Source organism: Melanerpes formicivorus, unplaced genomic scaffold, assembly GCF_026170545.1.
Source record: "Melanerpes formicivorus ecotype bairdi unplaced genomic scaffold, bMelFor1.0.p_v2 SCAF_2, whole genome shotgun sequence".
Classification (NCBI taxonomy): Eukaryota; Metazoa; Chordata; class Aves; order Piciformes; family Picidae; genus Melanerpes; species Melanerpes formicivorus.
Genome location: NW_027142354.1, coordinates 47,824,387 through 47,845,068, shown reverse-complemented (window position 1 = coordinate 47,845,068; position 20,682 = coordinate 47,824,387). Strand labels below are relative to the sequence as shown.

The following is a 20,682-nucleotide window of genomic DNA, read 5'->3' as shown; positions in this document are numbered from 1 at the left end:
GTTGCCCAGAGAAGCTGTGGAGGCTCCAAGTCTGGCAGTGTTCTAAGCTAGGCTGGATGGGGCCTTGGCCAGCCTGATCCAATGGAAGCTGTAGAGAGCAATGAGGTCTCACTTCAGCTTCCTCTTCTCCAGACTGAACAACCCCAGTTCCCTCATGCCATTACTAGGTATAATACCACTTTTAATCATCTAATTAGAGCACCTGATTTAAGTGTTACACCTGGTTGATGTGTGGCTGCATTAACTCATGGAGCTGCTGAATGCCCGCTGTCGGGAGGGGGCCCGGTGAAACTGAACAGGGAAGGAGAGAGCCCCAAACCCTCTGCTCCTCGCAGGCTCTTTGCTCTGTGACTTGACGCAGATCCTTGGACAGCCTCCCCGCGCCCAGCCCCATGGCAGCTGAGGTCATCTGATGTGCTCTGGCCAGGAGATCAGCAAGGGCAGTGCCTGGGACCTCTTCCCAGAGCCTGTGCCAGCGTTCAGGGCTATCCAGTGAATCAGCTTCCCTCTGCTTCTGATACAGCCTGGATCCGCTGCCCTCAGAGGGCATAGTGCAGAGCTCAGCTGTGTTCCCCTGCTCTCAAGGGAGGGAGTTCTGCCTCACTCTCCCTTTTTGAGGACTGCAATTTCCATAGCCTTGGTGTTACCAAAACCTTGCCTGTCTCCATGTAGCTTCTCAGACCTGCCATGGCCATCACATCTGCAGCAGATAGACCCAAATGCCAGGCTGACCCATTTAATAATGTTTGCTTTAACCTTCTGCCCAGAAATGGCAACAGTTTTACAGGAGGAAAACTGCTGAGCCCTGGCCTGGAATGTGTTTAAATTACTCAATTTGAGATCTGTCAGATGCCCTTTGATACGGCCCAGAGAGAACACACCAAAGGGCCAAATAGTGGCTCTGTGTCAAGTGCCCTGAGAAACATCCCCCAACAGCACATCCTGCACTTAACTCTGATTTCATGGAGTGGCTGAGGGACCTGGGATTGTTTAGTCTGGAGAAAAGGAGGCTGAGGAGAGACCTCATTGCTCTCTACAACTCCCTGAAAGGAGGCTGCAGTGAGGTGGGGGCTGGTCTCTTCTCTCTAGTATCAGATGAAGAAGGAGAGGAGGGAGGTCTAGGTTGGACATGAGGAACAATTTCGTTGCTGCAAGAGTGGTCAGGCATTGGAACAGGCTGCCCAGGGAGGTGGTGGAGTTACCATCCCTGGAGGTGTTCAAGAAACTTGTGGACATGGCACTTTGGGATGTGGTTTAGTGGCCATGGTGGTGTTGGGTCAGTGGTTGGAGCTTCGAGGACTTTTCCAACCCAAACAAGTCTATGAGTCTATGACCCATGCAGCTTACCTCCAGTGTGCTTTGTGTCCTGGCTGTTTCTCCTTGATTCTCGAGGTCTAACAGAATGCCAGTGTCTGTGGACCATGAGTGAGCTGTGGGTACGTTTGTGTGGGAAGCAGTGCCACACAGAGAGTCCTGTGACACTCAGAAGGAATTGTCCAACACCATGTGTTTGGAAATGATGGGAGTTTAGACTTGTGTTTGATTTGGTTTAACACAGCCACAAAAGTTGGGGTTGTTCAACCTGGAGAAGACTCCAGGGAGACCTTAGAGCCACCTTCCAGTACCTGAAGGGACTACAGGAGAGTAGGGGTGGGACTTCATACAACGGCTTGGAGTGACAGGATGAGAGCCAATGGCTTTGAGCAGGAAGAGAGGAGATTTAGAATGGAGAGGAGGAAGAAATTCTTTGGTGGGGATGGTAAGACTCTGGAACAGGTTGCCCACAGAGGTTGTGGATGCCCCCTCCCTGTAGGTGTTTAAGGCCAGGTTGGGTGAGGCCTTGAGCAACCTGGGCTAGTGGGAGGTGTCCCTGCCCATGCCAGGGGGTGGGAACTAGATAGTCTTTAAGGTCCCTTCCCTCCCAAACCCTTCTATGGTTAGTGCAGTAAACTTGTCTTGTTTCTCTGCACAGATTAAATACTTCAGGACTTCCAGACTCCAAGCAGTTGGTTACTAAGTTCCTGAACTTGAAATTTAGGTCTAGTTTGTGATGAAATGTTGTGTTGTCTCTTGATAACAGAACTTGCTGACCAGTCTTTGGTAAAAGCAGGCTGCTGTTGTTACACTGGGGTTTCATACATCACTCTCCTGGGCTGCAGTCCTGGGCCAGTGCCCATGGCGATGGAGGCAGTGGGCAGACCAAACATTGTTTTGATCATGTACCAGCTTGTCATCTGTCTCTAAAACCCCTGCATGAATGAAGCATGGAAAAAAGACTTAGATTTGGGACTGTACATTGAACTAATTTCTCTACTCTTTATTCCTCAGGCAGAGAATGAATCTACCCTGTATGTATGAACAATGCAAACACATGCTCATGGTTGCCCGAGAGCTGTCACGCCTGCAAGTCTCATACGAAGAGTATCTCTGCATGAAGACCTTGCTTCTCCTCTCTACAAGTAGGTTAACAGTTAAATGCCTCTGTGAACCTTTGTTATGTTTATCTCTATTCCTACCTCTAAGATATTTCCTCAACTCTCCTTTTATTTGGAACAGCATCACATTAGAGGCTTGTCAGTGGTGTGACCAGCAGGACCAGGGAAGTGATAGCCACAGTTGAGGTTCACAGACATGACTGAAGGGCTGAAACATCACCTATGAGGAGAGGCTGAGAGAGGTGGAGTTGTTCAGCCCAGAGAAGAGAAGGCTCCAGGAGGACCTGATTTCAGCCTTCCAGTATCTAAAAGGGGTCTACAAGAAAGGCAGAGGGGGACTTTCATTAGCATGCAGTGATAGGACAAGGGAGGGGTGATGGCTGTAAACTGGAAGAGGGAGGCTTAGATAAGACATAAGAAAGAAATTCTTTGTTATGAGGCTAGTGAGGCACTGGAATAGGTCGCCCAGAGGTGCTGTGGATATCCCATCACTGGAAGTGTTGAATCAGGTTGAATGGAACTCTGAGCAAGCTGATACAGTGGAAGATGTCCTTGCTTATGGCAGGGCAATGGACTAGATGATCTTTCCCTTGGTCCCTTCCAGCGCAAACAAATGATTCAGCAGTGTGCCTCCAGCTCACCAGCATCACAAGGGTGATTTAAAATTGTCTTGAGGTGTCTGATAGCAAATCAAAGTGAAAATGTTCTGCTGGGTACCTCATCATACAGGGTTAATGAAGAGGTGTTCAAGGCCAGGTTGGATAAAGCCTTGAGCAGCCTGTTCTAGTGGGAGTGGAACTAGATGACCCTTAAGGTCCCTTTCAGTCTCAACCATTCTAGGATTCTATGACTTCTCTATGACTTCTGCTTTTAGACATTAATGCTGAGGCCTTACAAATGGTGTTCAGAACTTCCCAAGATCACCAGAGAGGCCTATCTCCCAACTGCACTTTGAAATGCTTCAAAAATGCATAGATCACAAACTGGCAGAGGAGCAGAGCAGAGATTGTCCCTGGTGAGGCTGCACCTCGAGTACTGGGTTCAGTTTTGGGCCATTCACTGTGAGAAGGTTGGACATTAGGAACAATTTCTTCCCCAGAAGGGTTGTCCAGGTCTGGCCTAGGCTGCCCATGGGCCCACAGGACTGAGGAAGTTGTGAAGCAGTGACTGCAGTTCTTCTGGAGCCTTTGTGCTCCTGCTTGACTGAGGATGGTTTCTGGTTGGGTGTAGTGACAGGGACATGGGGGTGGATTAGAAGTGTCAGAGCCACAGTACATAGAAAGGATTTTTAGTATAGATTCATAGAATGGTTTAGGTTGAAGGGGACCTTGAAGATTATCCAGCTCCGACTCCTCTGCCTTGGGCAGGGACACCTTCCACTGGAACTGGTTGCTCAAGGCCAGGATTAGAAGTTCTAAAAGCTGTAGTCAGTTCATCATAGCAAGAGCTCAAACACCCCTCAGCTTTCCTGTTCCCAGACAATAATAGCATCAGTTCTTCTAATGAAAGGACACCTCGATAGCTTTGGGCTTTTCCCAGCTGAAAGCAGGAGGCTGGTGTAGCCCAACACTGAGGCCCTGTAGGAGGCCAGGTGATGTGTGTGGGCAGGAGAGGTGCCATGACTGGCTCCTCCCCATGCCTGTCGCCTCGGTGGCCTGGCAAGGACCAGCTCAGCCTCACCTGCCAAGCCCAGAACTGGGACAAGAGCTCTTTTCAGAGGGAACTTTCAGCTCCACGCTGCCCTGGGCTATGCTAGACTTGAACCTTCCCCAAAACTGCAGATTTCAAGCAAGTTTCTGAAATCTTTCCCAAAAATTCCTCAAGTGTTTTGGATGTGGTGGAAGCCAACTTTCCTTAGAGAGCTTGGAAATTTCCTTTAAGGAATTTCCATGGCAGAAATGGTGAAGAGGCAACAGCCATGGAATGCAGCCTGTTGATGAGGGAGCTGTGGAAGCCCCGGTGCTAACCAGCTCCTCTGTCGTATTTACAGCTAAAGACAACCAATTCTCAGATGCCTTTCTGAGTACAGACATTGTGTGAGGGGAACATTGTGGACTTCTGCAAGTTGAAAGCTGAAATTTGTGCAGCTTTGTCATCCACAGCTTCAGTTTCTATTTATTGTGTTTCTCTGTTGAGTTTCCCAAGAGAGGAGAAGGAGTAGGAGGAGGAGTAAAACAGGAATCCCACGCGGGTCTAGACACGTAGCTGACACACAGACGGAGCTCGCAGACCTCTTCAATCACTGAAGCACCAGCTGACATCTTGTCATCTCCTGTGGAGACAAGGCAGACAGGATGCTCCAGCATCTCACAGATGCTGACAGTGTAGCCAGGGATGGAGTTTTTAGGCAAGGGAGGGTGCTTCAGTGGCTCTTTTCCTCCTCTCTTGCTTTCAGTTGGCTTTGTCTCAGCTCTTTCTCTTCTCTACCTTCTGCTCTTTCCATTCACTTCACCAAGGTAATTAAAGGCTTCAAATCAAGCCTCTTTTAAGGACCACAGGAGTTCATATCCCTGATTTCTCCTGACTTGTTTACTAGTCCTTGGTGTTTAGAAGGACCATCCCAGTAGGAGAGCACAGACACAGGAACTTACCATGGATTTCATAGAACCATAGAATAGTTTGAGTTGAAAGGGAGCTCAGAGATCATCTACTTCAACCTGCTGCCATAGGCAGGGATACCTCTCAACTAGACTTTGTTGCCCAAGGCCTCATCCAGCCTGGCCTTGAAATCTTCCAGGCAAGGAGCATCCACAATCATTCTGGGCAGGCTATTCCAGAGTCTCACCACCCTCATACTGAAGAACTTCTGCCTAAGATCCAAACTAACCCTTCTCTTCCTCATTTTGAAACCACTCCCCCGTGTCCTATTACTGGACAACCTTATTAGAAGTCCCTCTCCAGCCTTCCTGTAGGATCCCTTCAGGTATTTGAGTCTGAATACAGGCCTCAGTCTCCATGTCTTGGGTTCCTAACCCACAGTTCCTCATCTGTCCATGATTCATCCCTATTCCAAGAAGTTCTACAGAGACCCAAGTCCCTCCTGCCTTGGGCAGGCAGCTTGTTGTCCAGTGTCTCTGTCCTGCCTTGACTGGACAGGTTACTTGATCCGTGTCAGGAGACTTGGAACTCCATGATCTTTCAGGATCCTTTCTGAGCCAAGCCATCCTGTGACCCTACAAACCAGGTCATCCTGTGATCCTGCAAGCCAAGCCACCCTGTGATCCTTGCTCTTTTCTCCCCTCAGCACAGAGAAGATTTTAGTGGAATCTGTCCAATGTCACATTTCCCCAGGCACTTAAAACACAGGAGCCAGCCCTGGTGGTTCTTCCTCAGGGCACTTCCTGGCCTCAGTGTTGTTGCCTCCATGGTCGAGTTCCCTTCCTTCTAATTTTTGGGGGTTAACTTTGGATTCTTCTGTTTTGCCTGTGGTGTTTCTTAGTCCTGTGCTGTTTGTTAACCAGTCATCTGACTTGGTTCCTGCTCTCTCCCCTCGTTTCTCCCCAGTCATTGAGCCCAAGTTCTTTTCTTTTGCGGTCATTTTTGCGTGACTCGTGCCAGAGAGCTCAAATAACAACTCAATTCATAGATGTATAATGTCTTAAAGGTTTGTCTCCATGTTGCAGTTCCCAAGGAGGGCCTGAAGAGTCAATCTCTGTTTGAAGAAATCCGTATGACCTACATCAAAGAGCTGGGGAAGGCCATCGTGAAGAGGGAAGGGAACTCCAGCCAGAACTGGCAGCGGTTTTATCAACTGACGAAGCTGTTGGACTCTATGCACGATGTAAGTCCTGCCAGATGAAGAAGTTTGGGGATCTAAGAGTGATCTCCTCTACCCTTCTATTAAAAGGGATAAATGTGGGGTGGAGGCAGTCGTAGAATCATAGAGTGATTTGAGTTGGAAGGGGCCTCCAAAGATCATCCAGTCCGATCCACCTGCAGTGAGCAGGGACAAGCGAGCAGTCAGGCTCCTCTGTGCTGGCTGAAGCCTAAAGAGGCAAATGTGGAGCTTGCAGACTCCTTTTGCAGTGGAATTCTGCTGCAATTCATGTAATGATCAATATAATCACAGGATCACCAAGGTTGGAAGAGACCTCATCAAGTCCAACCTGTCACCACAGACCTCATGACTAAACCATGGCACCAGTCCCCTCTTGAACACCTCCAGGGATGGTGACTCCACCACCTCCCTGGGCAGCACATTCCAATGGCTAACGACCCTCTCAGTGAAGTGTCTTCAGTTTGTGAAAATGTGGCTCTAAACTGAGAGAATCACAGGATTGTTGTGGTTGGAAAAGACATTGCTGATCATGGGAACAAGTTACTCCTGGGGAGATCCCCAGTGGACTGCAGAAGAAAGTGTTTCCTCGTGAGACCAGTTGGACATTGGAATTATCTCCCAGGGGAACTGGTGGAGTCTCCTACACTGGGTGTTTTTAAGGCTCAGCTTGACAGGGTGCTGGGCCAGCTCATTTCATCTCTCCTGTTACCTAGGAAGGTTGGACCAGGTGATCCTTGGAGTCCCTTCCAAGCTGGCATTTACTGGTGGACAGTAGGCTGAACAAGAGCCAGCAGTGTGCCCAGGCAGCCAGGAGGGCCAATGGCATCCTGGCCTGGATCAGGAACAGTGTGGCCAGCAGGAGCAGGGAGGTCATTCTGCCCCTGGACTCAGCACTGGTTAGGCCACACCTTGAGTCCTGTGTCCAGTTCTGGGCCCCTCAGTTTAGGAAGGAGGTTGACTTGCTGGAAGGTGTCCAGAGAAGGGCAACAAAGCTGGGGAGGGGTTTGGAGCACAGCCCTGTGAGGAGAGGCTGAGGGAGCTGGGGTTGCTTAGCCTGGAGAAGAGGAGACTCAGGGGTGAACTTATTGCTGTCTACAACTACCTGAAGGGAGGTTGTAGACAGGTGGATGTTGGTCTCTTCTCCCAGGCAGCCAGCACCAGAACAAGAGGACACAGTCTCAAGCTGCACCAGGGGAGGTTTAGGCTGGAAGTGAGGAAGAAATTCTTCATAGAGAGAGAGATTGGCCATTGGAATGGGCTGCCCAGGGAGGTGGTGGAGTCACCATCACTGGAGGTGTTTAGGAGGAGCCTGGATGGGGTGCTTGGTGCCATGGTTTAGTTGATTAGGTGGTGTTGGATGATAGGTTGGACACGATGATCTCGAAGGTCTCTTCCAACCTGGTTTATTCTAGTCTAGTCTATTCTGGGATTCTGTGGGGTTGAGTCTGTGACCAGGGAGTCCAACCATTAAAAATGGAGGAACTTGGAAAGTGGGAATCATTTTGCAGTAGCGCAGAGATGTGAGGTTTAAAAGCAGGGTTATCTTGGCGACAAACTGTTGAAGTCCCATTGGAGTGGTTTGAAAGGGTGTTAAAATAATGCAGCAGTGCTATTTGTGGGGTTAGCAGGGGTCTGGCTGTGCAGGGAATTTCAGGCTGCCTCCTTTTGCTGTGGGTGCTCTGAGCTGTATATGACTGAGTAGTATTCAAGCTGGATAAGGCAGCAGAAACTTTGAGACCTCAAAATAATCTCTTTTTTTGCCTTGTTACCTTACCAAGCACCTGGAAAGATCTCATTAAGCTTCTCCATATGTATGTGATTGATAAGCTAGAAGGAGAAATAGACATGAGGAGGGAATTAGGCATTAGGAGGAAATTACACATCAGGAAGAAATTGTTCCCCATGAGGGTGATGAGGCACTGGAACAGGTTGCCCAGAGAAGCTGTGGAGGCTTCGAGCCTGGCAGTATTGAAAGCCAGGTTAGATGGGACCTTGAGCAGCCTGTTCTAGTGGAAGGTGTCCTTGCCCATGGCAGGGGGTGGGAAACAGATGATCTTTAAGGTCCCTTCCAACCCAAACCAGTCTGTGATTCTATGAACTGACACAAAATCTCTTCAGTATTTGTAGACTCATGGAACTGATGTGGCTGGAAAATACCTCCAAGATCACTGAGTCCAACCATCAACCTAAGATCACCATGGGCATTAAACCATTTGTAGAGCCTGGCACAGTGCCTCACTTGGTGTATATCAAAATGTCATTTGCAGACTTACTCATTAAAATAAGGATGACTCTGGCTGGCTGCCCCTTGTCACACATATCCTCTCAGTGGGGTGTGAGGTGTCCCTTGGGTGGGCTGAGGCCAGTGGGATGAGGTTTAATAAGACCAAGTGCTGGGTCTTGCACTTTGGTCACAACAGCCCCAAGCAATGCCACAGGCTTGGTGCAGGGTGTCTGGAAAGCAGCCTGGTGGAAAAGGATCTGGGGGTGTTGGTGGATGGGTGGCTGAAGATGAGCCAGCAGTCTGCCCAGGTGGCCAAGAAGGCCAACAGCACCTTGGCCTGGATCAAAACCAGTGTGTCCAACAGGAGTAAGGAAATGATTGTGCTTCTGCGCTTGGCCCTGGTGAGGGCACAGCTTGAGTCCTGTGTTCAGTTCTGGGTGCCACAGAATGGGAAGGATACTGGAGGGTGTCCAGAGAAGAGCAGTGAGGCTGGTGAGGGGTTTGGAGGGCATACAAGAAACTGGGTGAGGGAGCTGGGGTTGTTTAGTCCAGGGAAGAAAAGGCTAAGGAGAGAGCTCATTGCTCTCCACACCTCCTTGAAGGAAGGTTGCAGTGAGGTGGGAGTTGTTCTCTTCTCCCTAGTATCAGGTGCTAGAAGGAGAGGAAATGGCCTGAAATTGTGCCAGGGGAGGTTTAGGCTGGGCATGAGGAGCAATTTCTTTGCTGCAAGAGTGGTCAGGCATTGGAATAGGCTGCCCAGGGTGGTGGTGGAGTCACCATCCCTGGAGGTGTTCAAGAAAGTTGTGGCCATGGCCCTTGGGCACGTGGTTTAGTGGCCATGGCAGTGCTAGCTTACAGTTGGCCTCCATGATCTTGGAGGTCTTTCCCACCCTTAGCCATTCTGGGGCTGTGTGGTGGCCGCGTGCCTTCGCTCCCGTCAGTAACGCTTTGCTTTCTCGCTTGTAGGTGGTTGAAAACCTTCTGAGCTTTTGCTTCCAGACCTTTTTGGATAAATCCATGAGTATTGAGTTCCCAGAGATGTTGGCAGAAATCATCAGCAATCAGATACCAAAATACTCCAACGGAAACATCAAGAAGCTGTTGTTTCACCAGAAGTGACTGCCTTAACACAAAAGGGTTGCCTTAAGAAAACGTCAAACGATAGCTTTGGGGGGATTTTGAGGGGGGATTGGGTTGGTTTTTTTTTTGGGGGGGAAGGGTTTTGGTTGTGTTTTGGTTTGGTTTTTTTTTTCTTTCTCCTAAAGGTAAAAACCTCCAGAACTGGTCGATAGGGGTTGATTTTTTTCTGTTGTCCTTGCAGCGATGTTACCTTTTGTAATGATGCACTACAGTGGTTTACAGAGGGCCAAGATTTCGGCGGGCCGAGCGGCGGGTGGCTCAACCTTGGGTGGGAGAGAAACAGAAAGAAAGGGGGAGAAGGGAAAGGGAAAGGGAAAGGAGGCAGAGGGGCCACAAATTCGGCTCCTCTCCCCTTGTGTGCAGCATCCATGGCCGCATCAGAAGCGCCAGTGAGGAGCTCTGGGGCGGTGGGATGGGCTTCCCGCTGAATCCTTTCTGCAGTTGGCTGGAGACAGTTTGTTAGGCTGGGGTTGCTTTGGTGGGGGGGGTGTTTGTTGTTAGGGCTGGGGTTGTTCTTGTTGTTCTTTCTCCTTTTGGGGGGGGGTGTTATTTTGGAGGGGTTTTGTTTGGGAAGTTTTTACTATTCTGGGGTTGAGGTTTATTTTATTTTGGAGGTTTTTTTCTGCGTGGAAGTTTTGATTTGTAATTTTTGGGGTGGGTTTTATTTTGTTGCTTTGGAGGTGGTTTTTTTTTTTGTTTGGGGGGGGTTTGGGTTATTTATAGGGGGGTTGAGGGGTTGTTATCTTGGAGGTTTTTTGTTTGAGAGGGGTTTTTTGTCCTTCTTGGGGGGGTTGGGGTTTTATTTGGTTCTTTTGGAGGGTTTCTTGTTGGGGTTGGTTTTATTTTGGGGGGGTTGTAGGATATCTTTTTGTTTGGGGTTTCTTTTGTCATTCTTGGGGGGTTGGGGTTTTTATTTGGTTCTTTTGGAGGGTTTCTTGTTGGGGTTAGGTTTCTTTTGGGGGGGGTTGTAGGATATCTTTTTGTTTGGGGTTCCTTTTGTCATTCTTGGGGTGTTGGGTTTTTATTTGGTTCTTTTGGAGGGTTTCTTGTTTGGGTTGGTTTTATTTTGGGGGTGTTGTAGGATATGTTTTTTGTTTGGGGTTTCTTTTGTCATTCTTGGGGGGTTTGGGGTTTTATTTGGTTCTTTTGGAGGGTTTCTTGTTTGGTTGGGTTTCTTTTGGGGGGGGTTGTAGGATATTTTTTGTTTGGGGTTTCTTTTGTTATTCTTGGGGGGTTTGGGGTTTTTATTTGGTTCTTTTGGAGGGTTTCTTGTTTGGGTTGGTTTTATTGGGGGGGGGTTGTAGGATATCTTTTTGTTTGGGGTTTCTTTTGTCCTTCTTGGGGGGTTGGGTTTTTATTTGGTTCTTTTGGAGGGTTTCTTGTTTGGGTTGGGGGTTTTTTTGGGGGGGTTGGGGTTTTTGTTGGATTTTTTTTGTTTGGGGTAGTTTTGGTTATTTTGGGGGGTTGGGTTTTTACTTTGTTATTTTGGAAGGGGTTTGTTTGGGCTTTTCTTTGTTATTTTTGGGGGGGTTGTTTGTTATTTTGGAAGGGGTTTTGTTTGGGCTTTTCTTTGTGATTTTTGGGGGGGTTGTTTGTTATTTTGGAGGGGGTTTGGGATTTTTTTGTTATTTTGGGGGTTTGGGGGGGGTTTAATTTATTATTTTAGCTATTTTTTTGTTTGGGGTAGTCTTTGTTATTTTGGGGGGGGTGGGTTAGGCTTGGGGTGTTGTTTTTTTCCTTGTATTATTTTGGATATGTTTTATTTTCCCTTGGGGTGTTTTGGTTATTTTTGAGGGGGTTGCTCAGGGTTGTTATTTTTTGGAGGGGGGGATGTCCTTATTTTGGGGGCTTTGGAGGGGGTTGTTTTTTGGGGGCGGGGGTGTCATTTGGGGTGGCTTTTTGCTTGGTTTGTTGTATAGGGGTTTGGTTTTGGGTTTGTTTTATTTTTGTTGCATTAGGGTTTTTCATAGTTTGGACTTTTTTTTTGGGGGGGAGTTGGGGGTTTGTTATTTGGGAGGGGTTTTTTTGTTGGGGTTTTTTTTTGTTTGGGAGGGGGTTTTTGTAGGGGGGGTTGGTTTTGTTTGGGGTTGTTGTTGGTTTTTTTTCAGCAAAGTGGTTTGGATTTTATTGGGTTTGGTTTCTTTTTAAAGTTAAGGTAGCATTTTGGTTTATGCATGTAACCTGAAGAAAGTTTACAAGTGTATATCAGAAAAGGGAAGTTGTGCCTTTTATAGCTATTACTGTCTGGTTTTAGCAAGTTCCTTTAACTTTATATACCCTGAACCTAAGCTTGGTCTTTTTTTCCTTTGTTTTTTTCTGACATAATTTTGGGTGGTTTGGGTGTTTTGTTTGGTTTTGGGGGGGTGGGTTTTTTTTTTGTACTACTTCAAGATGCCTATTGTACAGCTGCTTTGTTTGGGGTTTGTTCCTTTTGTTTTTTAAGGTGGGGCAGCTCCTTGCTTTCCTCAGTGACCTCTAGAGAGTAATCCTTGAGTATATTCACGTGAAAATGGGTTGGGCTTCTCTAACCTAAGAGCTTTGAACTGTCCCAAGTGACCATCAGAGATGAGGTGTTTTTTTTGAGGGGGGGTGGGGTGTTGCTTTTTGTTTTGTTCTGTTCTGTTTTGCTTGGTTTTGTTTCGCTTTAAGGGCCAGGGTGAGTGAGAGAACACTCTCCAAAAAGAAGTCTAATTTACATAGATGTGAACAAAACGAAGTAACTTTTGGTCTAGGTGCAAAAAAAACAAAGCATTGGATATGCAGATTTCCAAGAGAATTCACCGACCCAGTCCTCACTTGGATGTAAATGAGCAGGTTATTTTGTAGCTTGGAACACAAAGCAAAACACGCAAAGAGCCTGATTTTAGGGGGGGGGGGGGGTTGGGGGTGTGTTTTTTTCGCATAGAATTGCAACAGCCATAACGCTAGGAGTCACGGGCTGCACTGCTGCCAAGAAGATCAGTCCTGACTGCCCATCAGGAAATCTTTCAGGAAAAAAAAAATATGCAGAGCTTAAGACAAGTTTACTTCTGTGTGGAATTTTCTATACGCTCAACTCTCCTCACCCTGCGAGTCTCGACGGAAAACAGTACAGCCGGGACGTCGGAGGCAGACCTGTGGTGATGCCCCCAGCGCCTTGGGTTTCGTCTCTTCTCTCCTACTGCCCTCAAGAAGTCTCCTCCTCCTCCTCCTCCTCGGCGAGGTGTTCACCGCGGGCCAGGGGCAGGGAAGGAGGAGCTGGCTGACTCTCAACGCTAGACCCAGCAGCTCGGGGGGCTGGCTGGCTCCTCCCAGGCTGGACCCAGCAGCTCAGGAGCTGGCCGAGTCCTCCCAAGATGGACCCAGCCGCTCAGAAGCTGGCTGACTCCTCTCGACTCTGGACCCAGCAGCTCAGGAGCTGGCTGACTCTCATGCTGGACCCACCAGCTCCCACCCCGTGGGGTTAGAGACCCGTTTTCACATCTCCACCTGCCACCAGCTGCTTCAATCTCCCCCAGCCCCCTTTCCTGGAGAGCAGGAAAGAGCCGCTACTGATTTGCGTGGTCTTAGCGTCGTACGTGGCACTTTTCTGTCTTTGTAAGGCTGCATCCCCTCACACAATCCCCAGCGTGCCATAAGGTTCCCATAGCTCTTGTGAACTTCTCCTGGTTGCCATCAAGAACTGTACTTTAAACTGTTTAGAAGCTGTAGTAGCCTTTTCTACCTGCACCTTAACGATTTTCTGTACCTGGAAAATGAGCTATTTGCTTCGAGCCACTCTAAGAGAAAAAAGAGAAACAACAACAGCAACAACAAAAGAGACCTCTCGATTTTTACTCCCAAGTGGCCAGATCCTTTGTGTAATAGAAATCATGAGCCAGATCCTCTGAGAGAGAAGATAAAAAAACCCCCACCAACCAACCAACCAACCAACAAACAAACACAAACCCTAATCTATTTTTGTATTTAGTTAGAGTTTCCAATGTGTATAACCGGTGTGCTCCGCTGACCCGAGACGAGAAGGGAAGGGCTACTGCAGCTTTAAAGACAAAACCAATTTATTAAATGATTGTAAAATAGCTTGTATAGTGTATAATAAGGATGATTTTTAGATGACAGATTGCTTTATCATGATACATGTAGTTCTATTTTTGGTAGGGGGTCACCCAATAGGCTGAATGGTATCACGTCGTGCTTTGTTCTTTCACCTGGAGGCAGCGCTGAAGAAGGCGTCGGTGTCCAGTACCCAAAGAAGTGCTCAGTGCAGAGAGAGGAGAACCTGTGCCCAGGGGACTTGGTGGGGGGTTGGCTTTGTGCTTAATCACTGTGGAAACAAAAAAAAAAAAAAGAAAACAAAAAAAGTTGGAACTGAGGTGGGATCATCCTGTCTGGATGGTTCCCCCTCAGGAGTCACTGCTGAATCACAACCTCTGCTGCCAAAAAGGTGACCAGGGAGAGGCGTGTGGCACCCACACCTCCAGCTTTGACCCACACCGTCCCCGGGGTTGGTTTCACACCCAGCCTCGCCCCCAGCACAGCAAAGATAGCTGTGGAAATCTGGCACTAGCATGCAAACTGGGCCCAGCAATATGGCTGCAAGCCCGGGTGTGTGAGAGAGCTGGGGGTGGTCAGGCTTAGGGGGGACCTCAGCACCATGGAGCAGTACATAAAGGTCTGGCTACCAGGGGGATGGAGACTCCCCGTGTACAAGGAGTCCCATGAAAAACACAAGGGGTGATGGGGACAAGTTACTGCTGGGGAGATTCCCATGGGACTCCAGCAGAAAATGGTTCCCCCATGAGAATATTTGGACACTGAAGTCATCTCCCAAGGGAAGTGGTGGAGTTCCCTACAGGGGACAGTTTTAAGACTCAGCTTGGCAGGGTGCTGGGCCAGCTTAACTCAACTCTTCTGTTACTTAGGAAGGTTTGGCCAGATGATCCTTGGGGTCCCTTGCAAGCTGGCATCCTGGGATTCTGTGATCTGTAAATGCAGAGTGGGGGCTGGTGCAGTGCACTGAGACCTTCCTGTCCTCAGCAGAAGGTTGTTTCCAAACAGGAAACTAAACTTTTACCCTTGTCTGAATCTCTTTTTGAATGTTGCAGCTTTTGAGAAGAGAATTTCCTCTATTGAGTGCTTTGGAGTCAAACACCTTTAATAAACAAGAGGGAATCACTCTCCTCTTTCTGACTGTGAAGGACAAGGTGGAGCTCAGGGTTTGATTCCAACTCTCAGCCCAATTCAGTGAGAACATAGAATCACAGAATGGTTTGGGTTGGAAGGGACCTTAATGGTCATCCAGTTCTAACCCCTGCCATGGTTGGAACTGGATGCCTCCTGCTAGACCACCTTACTCGGGGCCTCATCCAACCTCCCTTGGAAGGCTTCCAGGCTTGGAACCTGGGCAAACTGTTCCAGTGCCTCATTGCTCTCCTGGGCCTCAAGGCCTTGTGCAGCCTGGTCTAGTGGAAGGTGACCCTTTGGTAGATGCAGACAGGAGTTTGGTACCATCTGCTTGCAGGAGGAAAACTGAGTTTGTTTCAAGAGGGCAATGTAAGAGTTGCATCCCCAGATACCTGGAGGTGTCAGGATATGGTTTAGTGGTCATGGTAGTGGGGTTATGGTTGGACTTGATGATCTTAAAGGTCTTCTCCAACCTTAAATGATTCTCTGATTCTGTTATGTGGGTGAGTGGGTGGAGGTGTGGGTGCCTGCAGGCGCCCTAACACTCGATTTGGCCACACAAAGCTCCAACACTTCCCTTTTTGGCCAGCAGAGAAGTGACTGCAGTGAGCACAAGTCCTCACCACCCTGGTGGCACAGGAGAGGCTCTCTACCCCTTGTTGTCTGTTTGCCTGTAGGTTCAGTTTTAGTTTGTGGATTTAAGGAAAAACAAGAGGAGACTCTGATGCTAGAAGGAAGCAATCGTCCTGTGCGTGCTGTTGAGTTTCAACTTCCCCTTTCCCCCTCCCTGGTGCTTCTGTAGGCAGTGAGAAGTCCGTGTGTGTGTGTCCTTAGTCCTTGTAGCAGTGGGTAGAATCTGCACTCTGGATAAAGCAGGGAGAATTCTGACTTGGTCTCTTAGTGCCTTATCACAAAGTGCATGCATCCGAGGAACGGCCGCGCCGCAGCTCCCCCGCGCCCGCTGGGACCGGCGCTGGGAATGGCCTTAGGTGGGAATGGGGATGGAGAGGGAGGGAGCTGCCTGGGCGCGGCCCCAGCGACAGCCGGGGGGGGGAGGTTAGGAGGGGAGGGAGGGTGGGATGGGATGGGGAGAAGGTGCCAACTGAAGCTGAGAAACGACCCTTGCCGTTCTGAGAAGAGAAAGGTAGCAAAAGAGGAGGAAGTGCCTGGATGAACGTCAGCCAAATCCTGTGTCCCATCTTCAGCCAGCGAGGACTTCAGGGTTGGACCCTAGAGCCGGGTTGCAAGCCAGGGACGGAGAAGCTCCACCTTGAACCCGGTCGGAGACGCTCCATCCTTAGCCCACTCTGCAACCAGGTGTTGCTGAGCCATCCATCTTAACATAGGAACCAAATTTTTCAGGATGGGGGGTCAGGGCCTTTCTTGGCCCCCCCAGCTCCTCATTCCCCTGAGGAAAAAGGCTGTGTGTATGACAAAAAGAACTATATCCCCTCTCCCTTCCAAGCTACCCCCTCCTTCCTCCTTCCCCCCCCCTCATACCACCTAGAGTCAGCAACGTGTCATTATTCTATTTTGTATATTAAAGGGTATATACTGGGGACAAGTTGTATCTCAATACCTGTGTATGGCATTGTTAAAAAGAAAAGGAAAAGGAAAAAAAAAAAAAAAAGGTTTAAAAAAAGAAAAAAAAAGGCCAAAAAAAAAAAAAAGTCATTATTTTTATCACAGTCATTTTAAACAGCATTAAAAGGAAAAAAAAAAAAAGGGTAAAAAAATAAATATCTATTAAAAAAAAAATAAGAGAATAAAAATGGAAGCAGTGACTCCTGTTTCAGAAGGAGAACTAAAGCAAACAAAGAAAGAAATCAATAAAGAAGTTGTGGGTTTGGTTTGGTTTTATTCATGCTGAATAATTCTCTACTCTGGAGTTGGGTTTGGATTTGTTTGGTTGGGGGGGGGGGGGGGTTCATTTTATTTGCCTCCCCCTCCTCCTCCTCCTCCTCCTCTTTCTCCTTCTCCTTCTTCTCCTCCTCCTCCTTCTTCTCCTCCTCCTCCTCCTCCTCCTTCTCCTTCTTCTCCTCCTCCTCCTCCTTCTCCTTCTTCTCCTCCTCCTCCTCCTTCTCCTTCTTCTCCTCCTCCTCCTCCTTCTCCTTCTTCTCCTCCTCCTCCTTCTTCTCCTCCTTCTCCTTCTCCTCCTCCTCCTCCTCCTCCTTCTCCTTCTTCTCCTCCTCCTCCTTCTTCTCCTTCTCCTCCTCCTTCTTCTCCTCCTCCTCCTCCTTCTTCTCCTCCTCCTCCTCCTTCTTCTCCTCCTCCTCCTCCTTCTTCTCCTCCTCCTCCTTCTTCTCCTCTTCCTCCTTCTTCTCCTCCCCCTCCTCCTCCTCCTTCTTCTCCTCCTCCTCCTCCTCCTTCTTCTCCTCCTTCTCCTTCTTCTCCTCCTTCTTCTCCTCCTTCTCCTTCTTCTCCTCCTCCTCCTCCTCCTCCTCCTCCTCCTCCTCCTCCTCCTCCTTCTCCTCCTCCTCCTCCTCCTCCTCCTTCTCCTTCTTCTCCTCCTCCTCCTCCTTCTCCTTCTTCTCCTCCTCCTCCTCCTTCTCCTTCTTCTCCTCCTCCTCCTCCTTCTCCTTCTTCTCCTCCTCCTCCTCCTCCTCCTCCTCCTCAGTGACCTGTTGGGACTGTAAAAGCTTGTGTGGAATTGTTGGAACAGTTTTTTTTTTACTTCCTTTTCGTCGTTTTCGGTTGGGTTTGGTTTTTTTTTTTGTTTTGTTTTGTGGGTTTATTTTTCTCTTGGCTGTTCTGGGTTAAAAATACCAAAAAAAAAAAAATTAAAATAAAAATGGAAAAAAAAAAAAAAAAGGCAAAAAAAAAGGCAAAAAAATAAGAGGGAAAAAAAAAACCCCTACAACCACACCTGACTGAAGCCACCCCTCTGTACAGAAGCTGCAGTCAATGTCAGCCCATTTACAGCGATGCTGAAGAATGGACAGAAAAAAAACCACAAATATAATAAAATCCTGCTTTTTTTGTTTTTTTTTTTTTCATTAAATGGCTTCAAAAAGATTGTGGGGAGTTGGCTTGGCTGGGGCCTGGGAGAGGTGTGGGGCTGACAGTGCAGCCGGGGGGTGGGTTGGGGGTCATAGGGGGCACCAAACCCAGCAGGGTTGGGGCTGACAATGGAGTAGTTGGGTTGGTTGGGGGTCGTAGGTGGCACCAAAGTCAGCAGGGTCTGACAGTGGAGTTGGTTGGTTGGGGAGCGTTGGGAGCACCAAAGGCAGCAGGGTTGGGTCTGACAATGGAGTTGTTGGGTTGGTTGGGGGTCATAGGGAGAACCAAAGGCAGCAGGGTTGGGGCTGACTATGGAGTTGTTGGGTTGGTTGGGGGTCCTAGGTGGCACCAAACACAGCAGGGTTGGGCCTGACAATGGAGTTGGGTTGGTTGGGGGGTCATAGGTGGCACCAAACACAGCAGGGTTGGGGCTGACAATGGAGTTGGGTTGGTTGGGGGTCATAGTTGGCACCAAACACAGCAGGGTTAGGTCTGACAATGGAGTTGGGTTGGTTGGGGGTCATAGGTGCCCCCAAACTCAGCAGGGTTGGGGCTGACAGTGGAGTTGTTGGGTTGGTTGGGGGTCATAGCGGGCACCAAACACAGTAGGGTTGGGTCTGACAATGGATTTGTTGGGTTGGTTGGGGGCCATAGGGGGCACCAAAGGCAGCAGGGTTGGGGCTGACATTGGAGTTGGGTTGGTTGGGGGTCATAGTTGGCACCAAACACAGCAGGGTTAGGTCTGACAATGGAGTTGGGTTGGTTGGGGGTCATAGGTGCCCCCAAACTCAGCAGGGTTGGGGCTGACAGTGGAGTTGTTGGGTTGGTTGGGGGTCATAGCGGGCACCAAACACAGTAGGGTTGGGTCTGACAATGGATTTGTTGGGTTGGTTGGGGGCCATAGGGGGCACCAAAGGCAGCAGGGTTGGGGCTGACATTGGAGTTGGGTTGGTTGTGGGTCCTAGGTGGCCCCAAAGTCAGCAGGGTTGGGGCTGACATTGGAGTTGGGTTGGTTGGGGGTCCTAGGTGGCCCCAAAGTCAGCAGGGTTGGGGCTGACATTGGAGTTGGGTTGGTTGGGGGTGGTAGGTGGCCCCAAAGTCAGCAGTTTGAAGGGGGGGATGGGTGCTCTCCAGCTGGACCTGGAGAGGTGGGCTGAGGAGAACCTCGGGAGGTTCAATAAGGCAAAGTGCAAGGTCCTGCCCCTGGGTCAGGGCAACCCTTGCTGTCGGGCCAGGCTGGGGGATTGATGAGACTGAGAGCAGCCCTTGAGGAGAAGAATTTAAGGATGCTGGATGAGAAGCTGGGCATGAGCCAGCAATGGCTCTTGCTGCCCAGAAGGCCGATGGCAGCCTGGGCTGCATGGAAAGCAGTGTGGCCAGCAGAAGGAGGGAGCTGGTTCTGCCAAAAGGTTAGTGAAGGAAGGAAAACACCACAAAGAATTGGGTGGAAATCTTCCCCTTTCCCACCCCCATTTGTCCTGCACCTACCCTGCACCTGCATCAAAGAAGTAAATGGAGCAGCTACAGCTTGGCGATGGAGGTTGTAGCCAGGTGGGGGTTGGTCTCTTCTCCCAGGCAACCAGCACCAGAACAAGAGGACACAGTCTCAAGCTGTGCCAGGAGAAGTTTAGACTGGAGGTGAGGAGAAAGTTCTTCACAGAAAGAGTAATTGGCCATTGGAATGTGCTGCCCAGGGAGGTGGTGGAGTCCCCATCCCTGGAGGTGTTCAAAAAAGGCTTGGATGTGGCACTTGAAGCCAGGGTTTAGTTGTCAGGAGGTGTTAGGTATTGGGTAATAGGTTGGACTTGATGATCTCTGAGGTCTTTTCCAACCTTACTGATTCAGGAGTTGGATATTTAGCCCTGATTGCAACTTAAAATGGTGTAGCAGTAAGAAAAGGGGATGGTGGTGGCTCTCTTGTCCTCAGCCACCCTCTTTCCCAGCCTGCTGGTGGATGCCTCCTCAAGGGCCTGTGGCTGCTCCTCAGTGACCTTTGAAGCCTCCTTTTGCAGATGGGGTACTTTGAGTTGCAGCTCTGCCCCAGGAGAGGGGTGGTTTGGTGGGGGGGGGGAAGGGGAGTATGATTGCATCATGTGGAGGCATCTTCATAAAGCCCCCTGAGAGGCTTGAAAGTGGGACTGGGGCTCCTGGGTTGGGACAGGATCCTGGGGGCTGTGAGAATTCAGTCTGAGGAGTTGAAATGCCCTTGGGCCAGCAGGCTGGGACCCTGTACAACGTGGGAGTCACTTTCCAATTAACAAACAAACAGCCCAGAACTGACCCAAACTCTGGAAAAGTGTCTGCTAAAGGAGCTGTGCTGAGAACCCCTTCTGTGCCTGGGTGCTAGAGATGTTCAGTTTGGTGCTTCCACAGCCCTAGAACAACAAACACTGCCCTGAGATTCCTTTCCTGCTGTGTCACCATCTGAGCTGCTAAACAGCAAACTATCATCAATAAATAAAAAGGGGGGGAGGGGTGTTTGGGTTTTTTTTCCACCCTTATCACAGCTCCTGCTTCAGCCCTCCCAGAACTGAGCAGAGTGAGCTCCCTGCTCTGATCAGATCTGCTTTCAGTCATTACCCAGTGCCACCCTCCCTGCAGGGAGCGATGCCTTGGAATTACAGGAACTGCACTTTGGTCCTTTCCAAGTTGGATGGCTGGAGACTGGGGCCAGAGGAGCCCAGGGCTTCTGATAACTCAGTTTGTTTGTGAAGCTGTTAGGGGAAGATGCTGTAAGAAGTTAAATCAGACTCTGAGATGAAATCACTGCTTTATGGCCAAGGTACCAACTCCACAGAGCACAGCAGTTCTGAGCTGCCTTCGCTTTTCACCCCAAATCCGACTGCTGAGGGAACTGGGATTGGTCAGCCTGGAGGAGGGCCAAGGGGAGACCTCATTGCTCTCCACAACTCCCTGAAAGGAGGCTGCAGTGAGGTGGGGTT

The 20,682-nt window shown here is 49.3% G+C and overlaps 1 protein-coding gene across 2 annotated transcripts in view; it reads left to right on the top strand.

Moving 5' to 3' along the window:
• The window catches only part of NR3C1 (nuclear receptor subfamily 3 group C member 1), a 96,448-nt gene extending 85,232 nt beyond the window's left edge, over positions 1-11,216 (top strand). Inside the window, exons 7-9 of one of the 2 annotated variants that reach the window (XM_068159053.1) lie at positions 2,329-2,459; positions 6,059-6,216; positions 9,404-11,216. In XM_068159053.1, the coding sequence (XP_068015154.1) occupies positions 2,329-2,459; positions 6,059-6,216; positions 9,404-9,556 (442 nt within the window). In that variant the 3' untranslated portion in view covers positions 9,557-11,216. The remainder of the gene's footprint in view (positions 1-2,328; positions 2,460-6,058; positions 6,217-9,403) is intronic. The other variant, XM_068159045.1, reaches the window with a different exon arrangement.
• Positions 11,217-20,682: the final 9,466 nt, after the last annotated feature.